The sequence below is a fragment of the Seriola lalandi genome, unplaced genomic scaffold, assembly GCF_002814215.2.
Source record: "Seriola lalandi dorsalis isolate HSWRI2012SDOR001 ecotype SW California unplaced genomic scaffold, Sedor1 jcf7180002052130, whole genome shotgun sequence".
Classification (NCBI taxonomy): domain Eukaryota; kingdom Metazoa; phylum Chordata; class Actinopteri; order Carangiformes; family Carangidae; genus Seriola; species Seriola lalandi.
In genome coordinates this window covers 685,858-703,719 of record NW_019522683.1, presented here as the reverse complement: position 1 = coordinate 703,719, position 17,862 = coordinate 685,858, and the positions used below count along the sequence as shown (strand labels likewise).

Below are 17,862 nucleotides of genomic sequence, written 5' to 3'. Positions count from 1 at the left end.
TTTTTTCAAGCAACGACGGGTTCCATAGATCAAACCACTGGATTTATGAGCCAATTTTCAACATGAAATATAGACACAGAGAATCCATTTTACCCATGTTTACTTGCCTTCTCTCACTCCTTTTCTTTCTCTCTCTCTCTCAATCAAACAGTCTACAGTGTGTGGATGGGTTTACTCCTGCAACTTTAGCAGCGCTGATTAGAGCTCATAATCAAGATGTTTGGTTGTGGTGATGTGATGGTGCAACTTTCAGTGGCTACGTTGTTGAGTGTTTTCACCAATGATAGTTAAGTAAGGAACCCTCTGAATTTGTTAGAGGACCAAGACTTTAAAAAAAAAGGTGAGATAGTTCGGTAAAGACTTGCTATTTTCTAGCTGTTGAGAATTGTTTCTTTTGCAATAACTAACAGTCAAATCAACAATAGAGCAAATAAGAAGATCCAACAAATGTTTGTCTGAATTATGTGTTTGTATGCAGATTGCAGGACTTGGAAGATTATATAATTTTGCAATGCATATATCTAGAGGTAGATATATTAATACGCACATTATGCCCAGATAACAGTGATCCCCTCTTCTGGGCAATCATATTCAAAATTTGCATAGAAATTAATGACTAAGTAGGCTAAACGACATAATTGACACGCAATTAGCAATATTATGGGGAGGAGACCTAATGAAGTTTCAGTGGCTGTGCCAACCGAAGAATGATCACTGCTTAATTATCATATTAATGAAGTCATTAGTTGTCACTTAACTTAAATGACAGGTAAGGTAAGAATGTCATGATCCTACAATTTCCTTGGCAAATGTGTATTCAACACTAATTACCTCCAAGTTAAGATCTCATCTGAGAAAGAGCTTGAAATATAAAGGGAATAACCACGGCATAAACATGCATGGAACAGAGTAAGAAAAAAATACAATGAGGTTTATTGAATCATTGACTAAAGCATCTTCAAGGTCACCTGAGGACAAACAACACAAATCAGTCCTGTGAGTCCAACATAAAACACGGGCAGCAGATGGAAGTGGCATCTCTTTCCTAGGACGAGAGGGAGCCGGTACTACAGGCTAAAACAAAAACACATTTCCAGTAAACACTATGGCATGATTAGGCTACAAAAAACCCTCAGATGGGTCAAATGAACATTGCGGCTGGAGGTCCTCCCACTCACAGAGTCTCTTCCTTCATTCCAATTCATTTCAATTATCCAGTCATTCCCACCTTCTTCCCCATGTCCCGATTAGCTCAGCCCGGCAATTTACAGTTGATCTTTCCTCATCTAAAGCCGAGCAATGGTGGAGGCAGGAAGACAAGCAGTAATGGAATGAAATGTCACTCAGTTGTTGCCTTTGTCACAAAGATGCTGGGGGAGCCAAATGGGGAGGGGTTGGAGAGGTCTGGGTAGAAGGTGAAAAGTAGTGAGTGTGTTTGTATGTGTATGTGTATGTGTGTGTGTGTGTGTGTGTGTAGTCAGTGGTGCCTTTTATGTGAACAGCGATATGATGTCCTGCTCCCGTCTCTCTTTTGTCCCCCCATAAAACTTGTGCATCTCCACTGTGACCAGAGTAGCTCCACCATGTACCAGCTGGCGCTTTCATCTTCATCAAGGCTTCTTCACCTTTTTCACTGAAGACGAACTCGATGCCGATTCTCTCCGCTTGCGCTGTAATGTGATGCACAAAATCACATAAGTGTGTATTTTTAAAAGGAATTTCCTCCTTCTTCTGCATGCAAACCAGTCACAAAGAGTCTAGTGCCTAGTCTAGTCTAGGTTAGATCGTCCTGTTATGACTTCTGTATTAATAAAACCGTTTTAAAACCCACATTAATTGTGAAATACATGTGAGTCATAAACTAGAATTGATTAAACATTTGCAGAAGGTAGATATCCTCACCCAACTGTTAGTGATGTTTGGAAGAGTTTGGGTCTAAGCTATATAGACTTACTGAGTTGGGGGTAAGCGGTGCTCCTACAACGTCGATGATCTGCTCCTTGGCTTCCACCTTGATGTCGTCTATACTGGGCCAGGACTGAATTTCACCCCCTGGGGTGGATGCTGAAGTGCTGTTGTTGGCATTGAGTTCCCCACCTGGTGCTGCGATAGCTAGTCCTGTCCCTGTAGTTCCACATCCACCTCCGCTGCCAGCCTTCAGTAGAGCCTCATAGCGGTGACGCAGCATCTGTTGCTCATATTCACAATTGCTGTGTGCCTGCTTCAGCTCATACAGCAGCACCAGGTCACTACGCAGCTCATTGAACATCTGTACAATCTCTTCTGTGGGCATGGGGTTAAGATCTGGATGCACAAACAGACACAAAGGTAAAGCTGATTAAAAACTATACTTGCTTGGCAAAGCCTTTGTAGGTCATCCCAGCAGATATATAGCAGGAAGTATCCTTGGTATGATGAATGCAAATGACAGCCACATCTTTACGAGATTACTGACAACATGACGACACATTCTTTGATATTCTGCATTCAACTACTGTGTCCAGGTGGAGATGGTGAATGAGAAGCTCTTAAGTGTAAACTTACTGCTGTTAACACACTCTGCTATTTATACACAATTCAAAAACGTTATTCGAAATAAAGAAATACATACATATTTCCCTGCTGTGCTGAAACTAAATGCATAATTTAGGATCATTATATTGTAAATCTGTTGCAGAGTTTAAACGCAAAACTTCGAAATGTTTATTCACACTCACCCACTCCTTGCTCTATGAGGATCTGTTCAATGGCCTTGATCTTCTTCTGGCCTACTGAGCTTGGCAGTTTCATCTGAATCACACACAGAGAGACACACACGGCAACACACACAAGGGTGTGATTTAAGGTGCTGGGGATATTAGGATAAACAGCTCCACCTCGGGGCTTTTAATTCGTATGAAATGCACTTCAGCAGGCCAGATCAAAATGTCTTTATCCACTGAACTCTGTCTGACTGATTAGCTAGAGGGGCACTCCACTTCTTTAGCCACACTAATGCATTTTCCATAGAGAGCTGCAGCTCCTCATCAGTCTTGAAGATGAATAAGAGCTCCCTTGCTAGATCTTACAGATATTAGCTAGTCACTACCAAAATTAATCATCACAGTGCTAATGAGAGATGGCAAGCCCATGTCAGACTCTCTGGTTTCTCACATACATCAACTGCAGGTTCAAGCTTCACTAAAATTCTTTTGACATTAGTAGTTGTTCAAACAAAACTCAGCTGATCTTCTAAAAAAAAAAAAAAAAAAAAAGTTCCAGCTTTTTAATGTTTTTACATCAATTCCACAGCACAGTACAGACAAATACAATTTCTTGATACAGATCTATGGGATTATCTTGACAATTGTAGTTTCAGGTTCTTTCTTTCAGATTAGTAATCTACTTTCTTCACTAGTATTTGAGAACCAACGTAGTGAAGTTTTAAATTGAATGTGTGTTTCAGAATACTCTTTTTGTAGTTTTAATACCTCAGTAGGATCTAGCTATACTCACCCTCTGACTGCGCAGCGTGACTCCTGCTGATTTGAAGTCAGGGAACTTGATCCCTGCAGTCTCTGGAACAGCCTAAAGAAAAAAGTAATAACTGATGAAAGATGAGAAGCAATTTTTATGAAATAAATTGGGCCTTTACAGTGATTCACAAACTGAGACAAAGAGCTCATAGTTACTCTGAGACACAAAATATTGAGACTGAGCTTAATCTTGATTATTTCAGTGTACCACTGCACTGAATAACCACTACCATGTGCTTGACAGCTGTGCCATCTGATTAATTTTAATTTTTTTCCTTTTAATGGTGCTTTAATTAGTTGGTAAATATTTCTCAAATGCTTGTGCTCCTTTTGTATGGGTGAATGTCGTACCGGTTTTTCTGTTTCTCTTTTTTGTGGAAGCTTCTTCTTGGAAACCCTCTTCTCAGCTCGTCTCAACTCTGTGGTTGTATCAGCTGCTTTAATGAGTTTCTGCAGATCCTGGGCCTTCTTCTCACGCTCTTTCTTCCTAGTCTCAATCTTCCTTAGTTCCTGAATAAGATATTCCTCTTCTGCCACCTGTTGGAAAAAGGAGAGAAGTGCAATCTTAATGTCTAAAAGACTGGTGAACATCTTACTGTGGTTTTAATTGGCTTGTGCTTGACATGTTCCTTCTCATCTTGACTGGTCAATTTTTATGTTATGAGAATTTAAAAACTGTATTAACAATCCTAATCACATGGCAAAATTACTTACTTGTTCAGGTGTGCGATTGAAGAGCTTCTCCAGTTGCTCTTTGCGACGCCTTTCATGGCCAGCATCAAAGATGTAGATCTTGGGCTCTGTCCCTGAGGGTGCGCGGACCTTTGTCAGCTTACCACAAATACTGTAATACCGTTCTTTCAGATCCTCCACAGAACGTTTCTGAAAACCATACATGGAAGAATGTTACAAGAAATATATGCTTTAACTTTCAGGATTATGATTTTTGCAATATATCCTCAGTGGGTACTGGAGGTTAGTAACTGATTACTCTGTATTGCTGATGGTCGTAACGGTCATGGACAACTATGAAGCGCAGGTCAAAGCGCTTGCACAGATCAAACAGATGGTCTGTCTCCGCTTTAGTCCAGCCATCGTCATGCAGATGCATCTGATACTCCTGCTCTGAGTACACTGGTACCTGCACTGTCTATGAAAGGAGACAGAGAAGAACAGAGAAAATACATGCAACCGGGTTGAGAAACTGAAAAGAATAAATGAGTGAGCATGCCTGAAAAAAGAGATGACAGAGGATGGGTAGCTGAAAAAATCCATCAATTGTTTATGCTTGTATTGCGTGAGTGATTAGACTGAAAAGGAGACTATAGTCATCCCTACCTTGTTGAAGCGAGCAAAGGGGTAGTCCTTGCCCTCCTCTGCTACACGTCTCCAGTGGTGGAATATGGCCCCATCCCTGCGAGCAGGATTAGTGAAGGGCATCCACTTCCAGGGCCGCACCTTTTTACAACCCAGCTTGGCTTTCACTGTCCTGTAGCCTTGAGTAGTATCACTAGGCAGCAGAGGGGGTGCATCTCTGGAAATTAACAGGAAAAACAAGTCTTTGTTATAGAATATTCTAAACAGACAAATGATAGGCTCTCCCTTTCAGTGATACTTAAACGTGAACCCCTCCAATGCTTCACTGAACATGCCAATCACTTGTCTGTCTTTGGTCATAGCTTTTGATTTAGACACTAGATTTAGACTCTTTTTCTGAATTTATAATGAACAATTATTATTTATAAAAGAATGTAAAACACTGATCCAGTTTTCACTCTCATCCCGGTCCCTTCCTCATGCAACTGAAAAACTTAAAGAATAAAGCAGTGATTTCACACATGATTGAATCCAAACCTAAAGGGTAACTCAGTACATCAATTGAAGACAAACTCATAATCTCAAAACATGAGACCATACTTCTTATCTGAGTAGAGCAGAGCATAGACCTCTCGGTGCATTCCCTCTGGTCTCTTGAAGGTCAGCGTTTCAGTCGTCTTTTTGGTTTTTTTCTGAGACAAGATGGAAAAACAGATTATTTCAAAGAAATATTTTGGTAATACTGTCAACCACAAAATAACAAATATTCTAAAATAATCGTCTCAATTTCTTGCTGTAGAAATGGCATGATTTTGGGTTTGACTAACAAAGTATGTTTAACTCTTCAAATACTGGATAAAAATTTTAGAAAAGACAAGTCAATTAGTTATTACATGTTTGAGGTGTAAACTGTGGTTTAAGGTTAGTGGTTGTTCAGAGATGTTTACAGTCCCTTCACGTCCTGAGATAACTTTGATCCACCTAGTCAACGTTATGAACTCCACAGCTAATGCAGTTTTAAGAGTAAGATCATTGGGGAAACTTGTGAATACTGGGACCGGTATCACTGTGGATATCTTTTCATATTATTACTCACCTTGTCTGAGTTAATGAGGTCTTTCTTGCTGATGGGGCCATCATTATCCCCTCCGGTCAACTCCAGAATATCCCTAACATCAGCTCCAGTAGCCATGGCTTAATATGTTTTTAATTACTTCTCGCACCCTGCAAATTGTAAATGCTGTTTGTTCATTCACAGGCGCTCATTCAGTTATGCGGTACTATCCAACGAATACGCTTCTAGCTAAAGGCTAACGCTAACGTTATCATTTCTAAACTACGCTGACTTAGCACAGAGCCGCAAACAGCCACTTAACGACTTTATAATATTTATTTTGTAGCATTACCGAGAACGTTTTTACTATAAATGAAAGCAAGAGATGTAGTTAATAAAGAATATTCACAAGCTATTGTTAAGGCTAGGTGAACACTAGCTGGCCAGCTGAACCGCCATTACTTCCGGTCGCCCTGTCGTCTTTGTGTCGCCCTCGTGAGGTCTGGCGGTGCACTGCAGAAATTATTTATTTCAAAGAGAAATTTATATTTAAAAATAATAATAAATGCATAGTTTACCCGTGCAACTGAACATGAAACTGTAAACACCAGAAGGGTTGAAAATTATAAAGTTATTGCTCCTGCTGGCATCTCTGAAACAGATGCTGTTCTCCCTGCAGACCATAATACATTGACACTCGCTCCCATAGGCTGGTTGAAGATCTCCAGCATCTTGCTGCATACATTGGAAGACGTAGTTCCTCAGAATGTAGAGTTTGCTCATTCTTGTGTATAGTATAGTATAGTATAGTATAGTATAGTATAGTATAGTATAGTATAGTATAGTATAGTAATGTCATACTACGAACAGTAGTGTATGATAAATCTATTATGTTAAAAATGAAAGAAAGTCACAAAGAGAGGTGAGACACAGAGAGATTCTGATACATTTATGGCTGTATGACATAAAACAGTTAAACAAGTTATTTCTTCAATGTGAAGAAAGACTATTGAAGGTACAGCTGCATGGCCTACCAGTGTAAATCCAAGATGTGTAAGCACTCTGTTTTCTGCATACAGCTGAGTATACTATAATGAGGGGCATGAAAACTAAAAACCTGCTGGCAACTTGCTGGTCTGGTTTTGTGAGCCATTACATCTGTATAAGTACTCAGTTATCATCATATGGAAACAGGCGAGCTTTTAAAGAGTAGATAGATAAATAACTAAATAAACAAATACACATATTTCGTTTTTTCTGAAAAACACGAAAGCAGACACTCACAAAACATACATTTTACATTTAAGTTTTAATGTTTTAATATGTTTGTCTGGACTCGATGCACTTTTATTCTGAAAATCCCTTTATGGGCCACGATATTTTTTTATACAGTCTATAGCCACAATGCGCTTTACTTTTGAAGGAGACACCGGATGTAGACCATTGTGTCACTACCTTTTTAAAATTCCCAGCATCCGTTAGTTTGGCCGGGACTGCACACTCCGCCATTTTCCCAAGCTGATGTCGCAGTAGTGGTCGGCGCAGTCAATCATCTAGCTGTTGTCTCTACTGTTAAGGTCAATTACTCGCAACTTAATTAATTTCAAGAATATACCATTTTCAATTTTTTGCAAGACACTAAACTGCGTAAGAAGATGTCTAACGAGCAGGCCGAAAACACTACCGAGAAACCAGGCCCGCAGCAGCAGCAGCAGCAGCCGCCGCCGCAGCAGCAGCAGACGCAGCCGCCGCAGCAGCCGCAGCAGCAGGGGTAAGTCCATTCATCCCGGGTCCTTTGTTGGCTCCTACTTGCTAATTAATGATTCTGATACACGGGAATGTCGTACTTTGACCAATATTTAATGAAAAAGCTCAAATAATTGTATCCACTCGAGGCAGTCATATATTAACGACCACAATGTGTTTAAATTTCGTCGTTTTATGCGTCCAGGCGGCGGTGTATGGTGCCCGTCTTTTTAGAAGGAGAATCGGCCCATTTTACGTAACGTAATTTTAAGTAGCCTAACGTTAGCTGTCCGCTTACTTAGCCACTTAATGCCAATTTACCGACCAAATATGTTCACTATTTGGTTGTATGCATGCAAATTATGAAACGATAGATTGCTAATGTAATAAAGGCCTAGTGCGCCTTTAGAGCGGCCTTGCCATGCGACTTCAGTTCAATCATCCCGATTGCAACCTTGCGTTGAAGGCTATTATTGCAAGTCAAACAATTGTTCTGGTTTTTAAATAAACCTGTTCTCAAAAATATAAATAACTGTTTGTATCAATAAAACAATCTATCTAGTGGAATAGGCTGCTAGCATTAACAGAACAAAGGAAACTCTTACTACTGGATTGAGTTACAACAGTGACCCCATTTTGGCCTCCTATAAAGTAGCAAAGATACCTTGATGGTATTATGTTTTAGTGTGATTTCATTGGTCCTAACCTGAATTAGCAGATGTGTGTCCACTGTCACCTTTTTTTCCTTTTTTATTAAGCCTTTTAGGAATTCACTTCTCAGAATCCAATTGTGCTTTTACTGGGTTCTAAAAGAAAGTTGACATGCTAACATGAAATGTGTTTTTGTTCCTTACATTTATCCAATGCATTAATTGATCTCTTTATACAGAGAATTGAATGGGAAAGCCAAGCATGAGTCCAATTCAAGCAGGAAGGAGAGACCCCAGAAGAGAGGTGGGGGCGGGCGCTACGAACCCTATGGAAATGCGAACAAAAGATACCGTGTCTTTGTCAGCAACATCCCCTATGATGTGAAATGGCAAGCCCTCAAAGACCTGATGAAAGAAAAAGGTAAGGTGTCTGGACATGGGACCGACTCAGTCAGCTTTGGACATAACAAAAAGATCCATGGTCATTTTGTTTGACCACTGCAGCTTTGAAGGGCTTTTGGGAATTTGTTCAGGTACTTAAGTTGTACAATGTTGCTTGAGATTTCGTGGGAGTTATTGGAAAAGGGTTTTGGATGAAGTCCCCCTTACTTGTCCGCCAACAAAAGAGTTGCTGCAGACTCGCACAAGTGCTGCGAACCTGGATGGTAGACTGAACACTTACTCTCCCTTGAGACTACTACAACCCTTTGTGGATTTTTTTGTGATGTGAAGGCTGTACATGTGCAAAGCTGGTGAACTAATGTGAAAGTCCAGTGGTGTGGGATCATAAGGGGCACAATGAGATGCTTTCCCCCAAGAAATGTATGAAAGAATATACAGTACTTTGCTGTAGTGTAATTATTTTGCCCAGGAGCAAGGAACAAGTTTCTCTGTTACAACATGTAACAAACAGTAAAACCTGGGCTCTCATGATTTATAATTTGGTCAAAATTTTGGAGACATGTCCAATGAAATCATTTGTATTTCAGCAACTTTGAATTACAGCAGGTATTAGTTTAAAGTTTTCTCTTAAAAGTACACTGTGGATTTTAATGTGCTGTTATTCATGTGAAAGTAGTTGTTTAGTGATCGGTTTTGGAAAGTTTCAGATGAATCATAAGCATTGCACAACATTGGCATTTTAAGTAAAAGCATGTGTCAAGATGGGTACAATCCTCTTTCAGAAGGAGTGCCTGGTGTTTGTTTTTTCAAAACTGACTGTGGAGTTAAATTGCATTTTCTTTTTTAGGTTTGACAAGCAAATGTTTTCTCAGCAGATCTCCATGTTGTGCCAAACACAGCTATGCGTTGGGGATTTCTTTGGGGTACAGGTCTACAAAATGAAGCAGCTTCTTATGCACTGTCCTTGTCTCTAGAGGTTTGGTCACGGATGCCCATTCGTTGATCAGAAACGTGATCTGAAACGAAAGCGTGGCTGTGGTCGACGCTGAATCAAAATTCTGATATTGTGCGTTCCAGGAACAGGTCTAGAGAAGTTTCTGTCCCCTAAGAGCTTGTCATCATTAACATTATGGTTAGTTTTCTAGCTGTAGGTTTCCTCTTAGGCTCAGATGATGGGCAAATGTAGTGATGCATTAGCCTGAGGTTTAAAATGGCGACATCTGACAAAGAATGCGCAGGTTTGCAATGAAATGGACTGAGGCATTGAATGGGTTTTGATGACTTGAAATTCTTTGGTTAATTCTCTTCATATAGAAGGTGGTGTGCGGCATTATATCCAAATAGGAAGGCTGATGGCCATTTCAATAGTTGTTGTCCTCAGTCTATTGCTTTTGGTGCTTCGGGAGAATTCCAACAAGGACAGGCTAAGAAGTCTTTATTCTTTCTTAAAAAAATAAATAAATAAAAGACCCAAGCTTGCTTTTTGTAGACCTGTACCATATTGTGCTGCTGCGGTGCTGGGGGAAGACTCAGGACTGGCAGTCCGAGCTCACTGTCACCGGCCGCCCTACTTGTGTTTCTGCTCTAAACCCCCATTGTTCTCTCGGCTTCTCTCCCCTTGGTGTGTGTCGTCTCTGGAATCTGATTTGTAGTGGGTGAGGTAACGTACGTGGAACACTTAATGGACGCAGAAGGCAAATCGAGGGTAAGTGCAAATACATACAAATAAAAAATATGAATAATCCTAGACAAACCTGTGTTTGTCAGCTTTGGTTTCTTTATTTTCATTGTTGGGAATTGTTCAGATTCAGAAGCCTGGTGGAGTGTGTGTGAGATGGTGACATGCCAGAGGCGTGTTTTATTTGGTGTCGTCTGTGGCACTGTCTTGAGGCCATCCGGAGGGTTGATGCTCTTATAACAGGTCTTCAGCTTTCTTCGCAGCCAATCCTGTGGTATTGCAGTAGCTGACAGTCTCCCTTTTGGTTGCTGGATTTGCTCCTTATGAACTAAAGGGATCTAGTATGAAAGAGGTTGTTACAAGGCTGTTAGATGGTTGTTAAATAAAACTCATTCTGTAGAACTGCTTTACTGGAAAAGTCACCTCCAATGTCTTAGTAGTCGGGAATCCTATCTCACTGTGGATTTTCTGCCCTTTGGATGTTGGAAAAATACTTTGTATAGTCACCAGACATGCCTGCATTGTGTTAGAGATGGGGAAAATGTGACACTTTAATAATTTATTTGGAAGAACAGGGCTGTGGCCAAGGCTGTAGGCTTGTGTGGTGTTGAACTTTTGATTGTGCATGAAATTCTCTATTTTTGCTTAATTTTTGTGTCAGTTAAACATCTACTATAACTATTGCTTTTACTAATTTGAATTGTTCTTTACTCCTCTTGGTGCGGCCTCTTCTGACTTCAATCAACAAAGGGTTGTGCGTAAGTATTCTATTCATTTATCATTTACAATTGGTTATGTTGGCACCTCAGATTGACAAAATTGAAATGTTAAGAGCAGATCTTTGGACGGGCTCGTCAATAAAAAAATTTGTACTCACTGGATATATGTTTGTCAGTGTTGTTGAGTTTAGGACTGAAGAGCTAATGAAAAAAGCAGTGGAGAAGGTAAACAAACACAACCTCAATGGACGACCCCTAAAAGTGAAGGAGGTAGGCCACAGCAAGAATAATGAGAAACAACTTGTGAACTTTTCCCATCAGACTGATGTAAAATTTGTGAATTTGCTGAAGTCATATTTTCATGTGGTTTGTTAGGACCCAGATGGTGTGATTGCTCAGAGAGAAATCAACAAGGCTCAAGGTGGAGGACCTCCAGGAGGCCATGGCGGGATGGGAGGAATGGGAGGAATGGGGGGAATGGGTGGAATGGATCGCATGAACATGGATCGAATGGGCCCTGGACCAAATGGCCCCATCAACATTCCTCCCAGCCTGATGAACAACCCCAACATCCCCAACGAGATCATCCATGGTCTCCAGGCTGGCAGGATTGGCAGCACTGTCTTTGTGGCTAATGTGAGGCTTCCACATTTTTGTCATTGTTTGATTCTTGTTTGTTGTTTTATTATTTGAAAACTACCCAGTAAATAATTGGTATTTGTGCTTGATTAAAAAGTTACTTGATAAATTGTTTAAAACCTTTTTTCCTTGTAAGTCAACTAAGCACTTAGAATGACTAATGGTATCAGCAACTGTAATTTAACTATTATTTATGTGTAAACTGTGTAGTTTGCGTATGGACAAACAAGTAACCATTTCTTAAATTGTTCCCTGTGCATATAGCTTGACTACAAAGTGGGCTGGAAGAAGCTGAAAGAGGTGTTCAGCATGGCAGGCATGGTGGTGAGGGCTGACATTCTGGAGGACAAAGATGGGAAAAGCAGAGGCATGGGCACAGTAACTTTTGATATGCCCATTGAAGCAGTCCAAGCTGTCTGTATCCTTTTGAAAAATGTTGGCAGAATGTTTAGTCAGTATAACCACATTGCTTCAAGATGTCTGGTATGCTTTCCTTAATGATTTTACAGCTATGTTCAATGGGCAGCTGTTGTTCAACAGGGTCATGCATGTGAAACTGGTATGTTGCCTAAACCTCTTTGTATATTGGATCACATTATGATCTGAGAGCATAGTCTGAATATGTTATTTATGGGTTTTTTTCAGGATGAGAAGTCCCTGCCCAAAGATTTTGGACCACCTGATAGAGCTGCTGCTCTTCCTCGTAAGTTTACTCTTCATTAGGATAAAAATATTGAAGCAAAGACAAGTGCACTGTAAATATTATGTAAAGTACTTAAGATTACTTTTGTGAAATCCAAGGTCTGTATTTACAGCCACTTTTGCTGGGGGACCAGATGGCACTTGTTGTGGATAGTTTTCTTATAACCACAGCATCCCATGCCAATTGAAATGTATATCAAGTTACCTCAAATTTGTGCATAACGTTTTATATTGAATGAACATGTCTGAGATCCCCTTGATACTGAAGAATAGTAATACTGTGAATAAGTCAATTTCTGCAGACTAAAATACTGTACCCATTTTCTCCCAGGTGGTCTGAGTGGTGTCGGTTTGGGCCTGGGGCCTGGTGGCCAGCCCATTGATGCTACCCAACTCAACAGAGGAGGTGGTGGTGGAGGAGGAGGAGGAATGGGCAACATGGGCCCTGGAGGTAATTTGCTGCAGTGTTTTTGTTTAACTCTTGGGAAGAAAACCCCATTGGAATCTGACTAATCATCACTCCTCTCACTTGTAGGAATGGAAGGAATGGGCTTTGGCAACATGGGAGGACGTATGGGAGGAGGAGGAGGTACGTACCAGAATGTTGCAAGTGGCTGTGGCCCCTTACTGTATTTATGTCAACTGCCACTTTTGATGCGAGAGCAAACTCAATGCCTCTCCTAACTTGTCACATTTAAAACGTTAAAACAATTCATGACATAATCTCATTCAGATCCCTAAAGTAATTGGGAAGCATTTGCAGGAAGGTAATCTCCATTACAAGCATCTTAACTGTGGGAGCGCATGGGGAAAAAATGAAAATGTAAAACCATCAGTTTTATATTTTAAGCTCCCTGCCTCGGGCATCAGAATTCCATACCCGGCCTGTCCATGTATTTCTGGTGTCCCCTTGTATTAAGACTTTCTTCTCTTCTGTTGTAGGAATGGAAAACTTTGGAGGAATGAACAACATGGATCGTTTCGGTTCTTCAGGGATGGGCAGAATGAACGGTAAGGAGATGTTTGGAGCTGTGCTAAGTACTCCAAAGCAAGCGTGAATGACTTTCACGTTTTGCTGGACACTTCTAATGGTTTCATCTCTTGCATTGTCAGAGATGGACCGTGGGATTGGTGGTGCTTTTGACAGGGAGTTTGGGCGAAATGAAATGGGAATGTCTCGCAATAATTTTGGAGAGTCCTTTGAAAGAGGAATGGGTTCGTATTTTCAGGATTTTGTTTGAAATTCCTCTGACAAGTACTCCAATAAGCCTCATCAATGTAATGCCTATTTCAGCTGAGGTGGTCTACGTAACCTTTCTTTAAAACTTTTTTTTTTTTTCTCCCCCCACAGGAAACTCCCTGGGTATGGACCGCATGAACTCTGGAATGGACCGGCTGGGAGGCAGCATGGAACGCATGGCAGGGATGGACCGGATGGGCATGGACAGGATGGACCGCGTGTCTGACCTGGACAGGCTGGGTTCTGGATTTGACCGGATGGGTTCGGGGATGGACCGGCTGGGGCCCAGTATGGACAGGCTAGGACCTGGCCTGGACCGTATGAGCTCCAGCATGGACCGCCTCGGCCCAGCTGGGTTTGATCGCTTAGGCCCGTCTGGTTTGGATCGCATGAGTTCTGGCCTGGACTTTGGTTCCCCAATGAATATGGATCGCATGGGCAACACCGGTCTTGACAGAATGGCCACCAGCTTCGACCGCATGGGCTCCACTGGAGGACTCGACCGCTTCCCCTCAGGTGGCCTCGACCGCATGAGCTCTGGCATGGACCGGATGGGATCTGGAGGCGTTGGCGGCCAGTTTGATCGCTCTGCTGACCTGGATCGAGGATTTGGTGGTAATTCCTTTGGAGGAGCTGGAGCTGGCGGGCCTGGAACCGGGGGAGGCAATGTCAGGAAGGGATGCCAAATCTTTGTCAGAAATGTAAGTGTTTATCTATAGGTTATTTGGGACTTAATTCATTTGACCAGTATCTTCTTGTGTATGATTTTAATCTGTTTTGAATTACTTTTGTTTTAGCTCCCATTTGACTTCACCTGGAAGATGTTGAAGGATACCTTCAATACATGTGGTAAGAGTAGTCATAGTTTGTATATAAAATTAACCATGAGTGTTAATTTCATATCGGAATATTTCTAACACTGGAATTCTTCCCTCTGCAGGCATGGTCCAGTATGCTGATATTAAGATGGAGAACGGCAAGTCCAAGGGCTGCGGTGTGGTCCGCTTTGACAACCCTGAAACTGCTGAGCGCGCCTGCAGGACAATGAACGGCTACCGGCTGAATGGAAGAGAGATTGATGTTAGGATTGATAGGAATGCATAAGTTACTTGTCTGTGTTACATCTGACTTCTCATTTAGTTCATGTCCAAATGCTCTGTATCATCTGAATTGTCCTTCAGCATATATACACTTGGATTGTTAGATATTTGTAACAGTGCAAATGTTATTTTAGTTAGTAATTTGTAACAGTGAAAGTTCATGTTTTAGTTCATGCCTAAATTTTACTTTCTTTCTTTTGTTTTTTTGTTTTGTTTTTTTAGAGACCAAATTTTTAATTTTTTTTTTTTTTTTTTTTTTTTTTTTTTTTTTTTTTTTTTTTGTCATGCTTCACCTGTCATTGCCTTTGTTCTATAAGGTGTTTTGATAAATAAACCTCAATATTTGGAGTGCTTTGCTGGCTTTTTGTGTTATTGCACTGTGTCAGTATAGTGGACGGTTTGTCACATTTTCATAAAATGTGAGTACGCCTACACGCATATAATATTGCATAACATGCGAACGTAGTGAAATGGTGCCATGTGGAGGGAAATCGCACCGGGGAGATTATGCTTTAGTGGTGTCACATGACTCTGAAGACCCTCCCCTCGTGGACATGGAAGGTCACCACCGGAAGAAGGTCAGAGGCACTACATTCAAGATGGCGACCCCCTTGTGTCAGTGTTATCAGGTGAGTGCTTGGAACATTTTGTGTTGAATATCAACATTTAAAACACGACTAAATAATAAAGGTGAACTTAATCGGTAGTTTCGAAGTGTCATTTTTTATTACTGACAGTTAAATGTTACGAGTTTTGCTAGGCAGGCTACTAACGTGGCGTTAGCTAGCTGAGTTAGCTTTGAATGTTAAGATACCCAACCGGTGTTTGGACTCTGGCTCAGGACAACGACGGGAAACGTAACTTGCTAGTAAAAGTTCAACTTTGGTAGCTCACGTATTCACTCTCAGCTATGTCTTCTAATGAGCCCGGTTTTTATGTTTCATACCTACAAACCTGCTTCTTCACAAGTGATACTATCATATTTTAATGCCGATATTTGATCGAAAATTATAAAAGTTCGTCGCATAAGTCATTTATCAGTGTGATGCACAGTTCAGGAGTTTGTCCTTGACCTGATTGTCACTACATGACCAGTCCACTGAAGTTTGAGGCTGTTTTTGTACCTGTCTCCAGATATGTGTGAGAAGAGGCTTGGTGGCATTCCCTTCCTCTTACCTGCTACATCACAACAGACCCAATGTCTTCAGGATACGTGGGTTCCTCACAAGCTCCTCACAGGTACAAACACCTGACGTAACCTATGGATTTTAGAGTAATAGATATGCAGCATAGACAATTCAGTTGATGTTTTTAGACCTGAAGAAGACAACATAAGCTCTTGTAATAAAGTCTACTATGCTGCATATTTGTCATTCAAAGGTGCTCCCATTCTTTGCATGTTATTACACTTGGTTTCTGCATTTACTTCTACTCGTCCCAGAGCACATAAGCAACACTAAGGACATAAATCCAAGTTTAATTTAACTGCTCCAAACATGCTTTGAGAAATTGCCCTTAATGTGGTTTCTGCTTCATATCACCCAGGTGCTTCGGCCACCGCCTCTGCAAGTAAGGTATTTGTCAGGGGAGAGAGGTCGTGGCAGAAAAGGGTTCTTGGGGGAGTTTCTGGACAACCTGAAACAGGAGCTTAACAAAAACAAGGAAATGAAAGAAAGCATCCAGAAGTTCCGAGAAGAGGCCAAAAAACTGGAGGAGTCAGACGCTTTGAAACAAGCTCGAAGGAAATATGTTAGTATATGGCTACACTACAGACAAAGTTTTATTTGTGTTCTTCTGAAAAACTAGTGTTAGGTCTGCATTTGCATTTTTTTGCCAATGCTCCTCTCCCCTGTCTCTCTCCTAGAAAAATATAGAGTCTGAAACTGTGAAGACCTCTGAGGTTCTCAGGAAGAAGCTGGGAACCATCTCTGAGACAGTTAAAGAGGTAAAAGTGACATGTACCTCAATCAGATGCAGTCTTTCTTTTTCATTGTCATATGATAGATGCTGTTCAACTTGATACTTGACACATCCCCCCTTACAAGGTGTGTGTGTGTCTGTGTTTGTTTTACAGGGGATAGACGAGGTCACTCGAACAGAAATTGGGAAGAAAATCAAAGAGGGAATGGAGGAAGCAGCCAAAACAGCTAAGACTTCTGCAGAGTCTGTCTCTAAGAGTGGAGAGATGTTGGGGAAGACTGGTGCGTTCAGAGCAATATCTCAGGTATGGAGTCACTTTACTCTCTGTGGTGCGGATACAGAATATTTTACTGTTAACAGAACTTAAACTTGATTAATTGGTTTCTATGTCTGCTATATAAAGTAAAGATACATACGCATGAAAACATAATCCTCAGCCCTTTAATGTAAGACTGTGTTAACAAGGGTATCATTGTAAGAATGTAGTTAAATATTAAGTAAGTAATCCACTATTAAGAATAAGTTACAATAATGACAAACGAGTGTCCTGAAAATAATAAACCTGAATATTGTTTTCTTGTCTGTTACCTAATTTCAGGGCATGGAGAGTGTGAAGAAAGAGATTGGTGACCTGGGTCACACTGGCCCTTATCGGCCTCCTGCCAGACTCAGGAAGAGGAGTGAGTTCTCCTCCAAGGGGGGAGGCGATGACAGCAAGGTCTTCGAGGCCAATGAGTACGTGAGTGCCCACTGCTTTGCCCTGTTAGTGAGAGGCGAACACTTCTTAGCTTCAGAGATAGCTAATAGCACACATATGGCCTCACACTGTCTAATCAGTCACTCCACACTCACATCTCGTCAGGTAACAAGAGACAGAAGTAACCATTTTGAGATTTTTGATACAGTATTTCTGAACCAGCAAATTCAAACTACTATTAGGAATCGCAGCTTGCAGAGATAAGAAATTGTGGTCTAATGTTTTTTGCCAGAAACTGGTGAGTGGTTGTTCTGTGATTTAGGATAGCATCGATCGATACTTTTTAAGAAGTCAATCGAATAAGTCGGATGAAGTCCAGCGACAGGTAGAAAACCACAGTTCGAAGGATATCAATAACACAGCTACAGAGGGGGAAGAGGAGAGTACAAGAGGGGATGCAGCTGAGACTGAGGTGAATAGGCC

At 41.1% G+C, this 17,862-nt stretch overlaps 3 protein-coding genes across 3 annotated transcripts in view; 2 read left to right on the top strand and 1 right to left on the bottom strand.

Annotated features, from left to right (window-relative positions):
* Positions 1-910: 910 nt before the first annotated feature.
* dmap1 (DNA methyltransferase 1 associated protein 1) lies at positions 911-6,354 on the bottom strand. Its single transcript, XM_023400101.2, has 10 exons — positions 5,929-6,354; positions 5,433-5,524; positions 4,854-5,049; positions 4,507-4,665; positions 4,230-4,397; positions 3,867-4,052; positions 3,496-3,567; positions 2,718-2,790; positions 1,955-2,304; positions 911-1,670 (listed from the first exon to the last, which is right to left on the bottom strand). Exons 1-10 carry the CDS (start codon positions 6,022-6,024, stop codon positions 1,611-1,613), a joined length of 1,452 nt encoding a protein of 483 aa, XP_023255869.1. The 5' UTR covers positions 6,025-6,354; the 3' UTR covers positions 911-1,610.
* A 1,019-nt stretch (positions 6,355-7,373) lies between these two features.
* On the top strand, positions 7,374-15,110 carry hnrnpm (heterogeneous nuclear ribonucleoprotein M). Its single transcript, XM_023400044.2, has 16 exons — positions 7,374-7,657; positions 8,522-8,703; positions 10,337-10,389; positions 11,113-11,120; positions 11,258-11,351; positions 11,457-11,717; positions 11,985-12,138; positions 12,230-12,279; positions 12,366-12,423; positions 12,754-12,873; positions 12,958-13,011; positions 13,365-13,433; positions 13,536-13,637; positions 13,774-14,363; positions 14,460-14,511; positions 14,603-15,110. Exons 1-16 carry the CDS (start codon positions 7,542-7,544, stop codon positions 14,764-14,766), a joined length of 2,127 nt encoding a protein of 708 aa, XP_023255812.1. The 5' UTR covers positions 7,374-7,541; the 3' UTR covers positions 14,767-15,110.
* A 191-nt stretch (positions 15,111-15,301) lies between these two features.
* The window catches only part of timm44 (translocase of inner mitochondrial membrane 44 homolog (yeast)), a 12,078-nt gene continuing 9,517 nt past the window's right edge, over positions 15,302-17,862 (top strand). Inside the window, exons 1-6 of the mRNA XM_023400094.2 lie at positions 15,302-15,391; positions 15,897-16,001; positions 16,308-16,511; positions 16,627-16,707; positions 16,837-16,986; positions 17,281-17,417. Of these exons, the coding sequence (XP_023255862.1) occupies positions 15,317-15,391; positions 15,897-16,001; positions 16,308-16,511; positions 16,627-16,707; positions 16,837-16,986; positions 17,281-17,417 (752 nt within the window). The 5' untranslated portion in view covers positions 15,302-15,316. The remainder of the gene's footprint in view (positions 15,392-15,896; positions 16,002-16,307; positions 16,512-16,626; positions 16,708-16,836; positions 16,987-17,280; positions 17,418-17,862) is intronic.

Coding starts and splice junctions, on each gene's coding strand:
- dmap1 (XM_023400101.2), bottom strand. CDS start 6,024: ATGGCTACTGGAGCTGATGTTAGGGATATTCTGGAGTTGACCGGAGGG. Junction 3,568..3,866: donor AAAGAGAAACAGAAAAACCG/GTACGACATTCA, acceptor TTTTTTCTTTAG/GCTGTTCCAGAGACTGCAGG. Junction 2,305..2,717: donor CCTCATAGAGCAAGGAGTGG/GTGAGTGTGAAT, acceptor TTGTGCATCCAG/ATCTTAACCCCATGCCCACA.
- hnrnpm (XM_023400044.2), top strand. CDS start 7,542: ATGTCTAACGAGCAGGCCGAAAACACTACCGAGAAACCAGGCCCGCAG. Junction 11,352..11,456: donor GACCCCTAAAAGTGAAGGAG/GTAGGCCACAGC, acceptor GTGGTTTGTTAG/GACCCAGATGGTGTGATTGC. Junction 12,424..12,753: donor TAGAGCTGCTGCTCTTCCTC/GTAAGTTTACTC, acceptor ATTTTCTCCCAG/GTGGTCTGAGTGGTGTCGGT.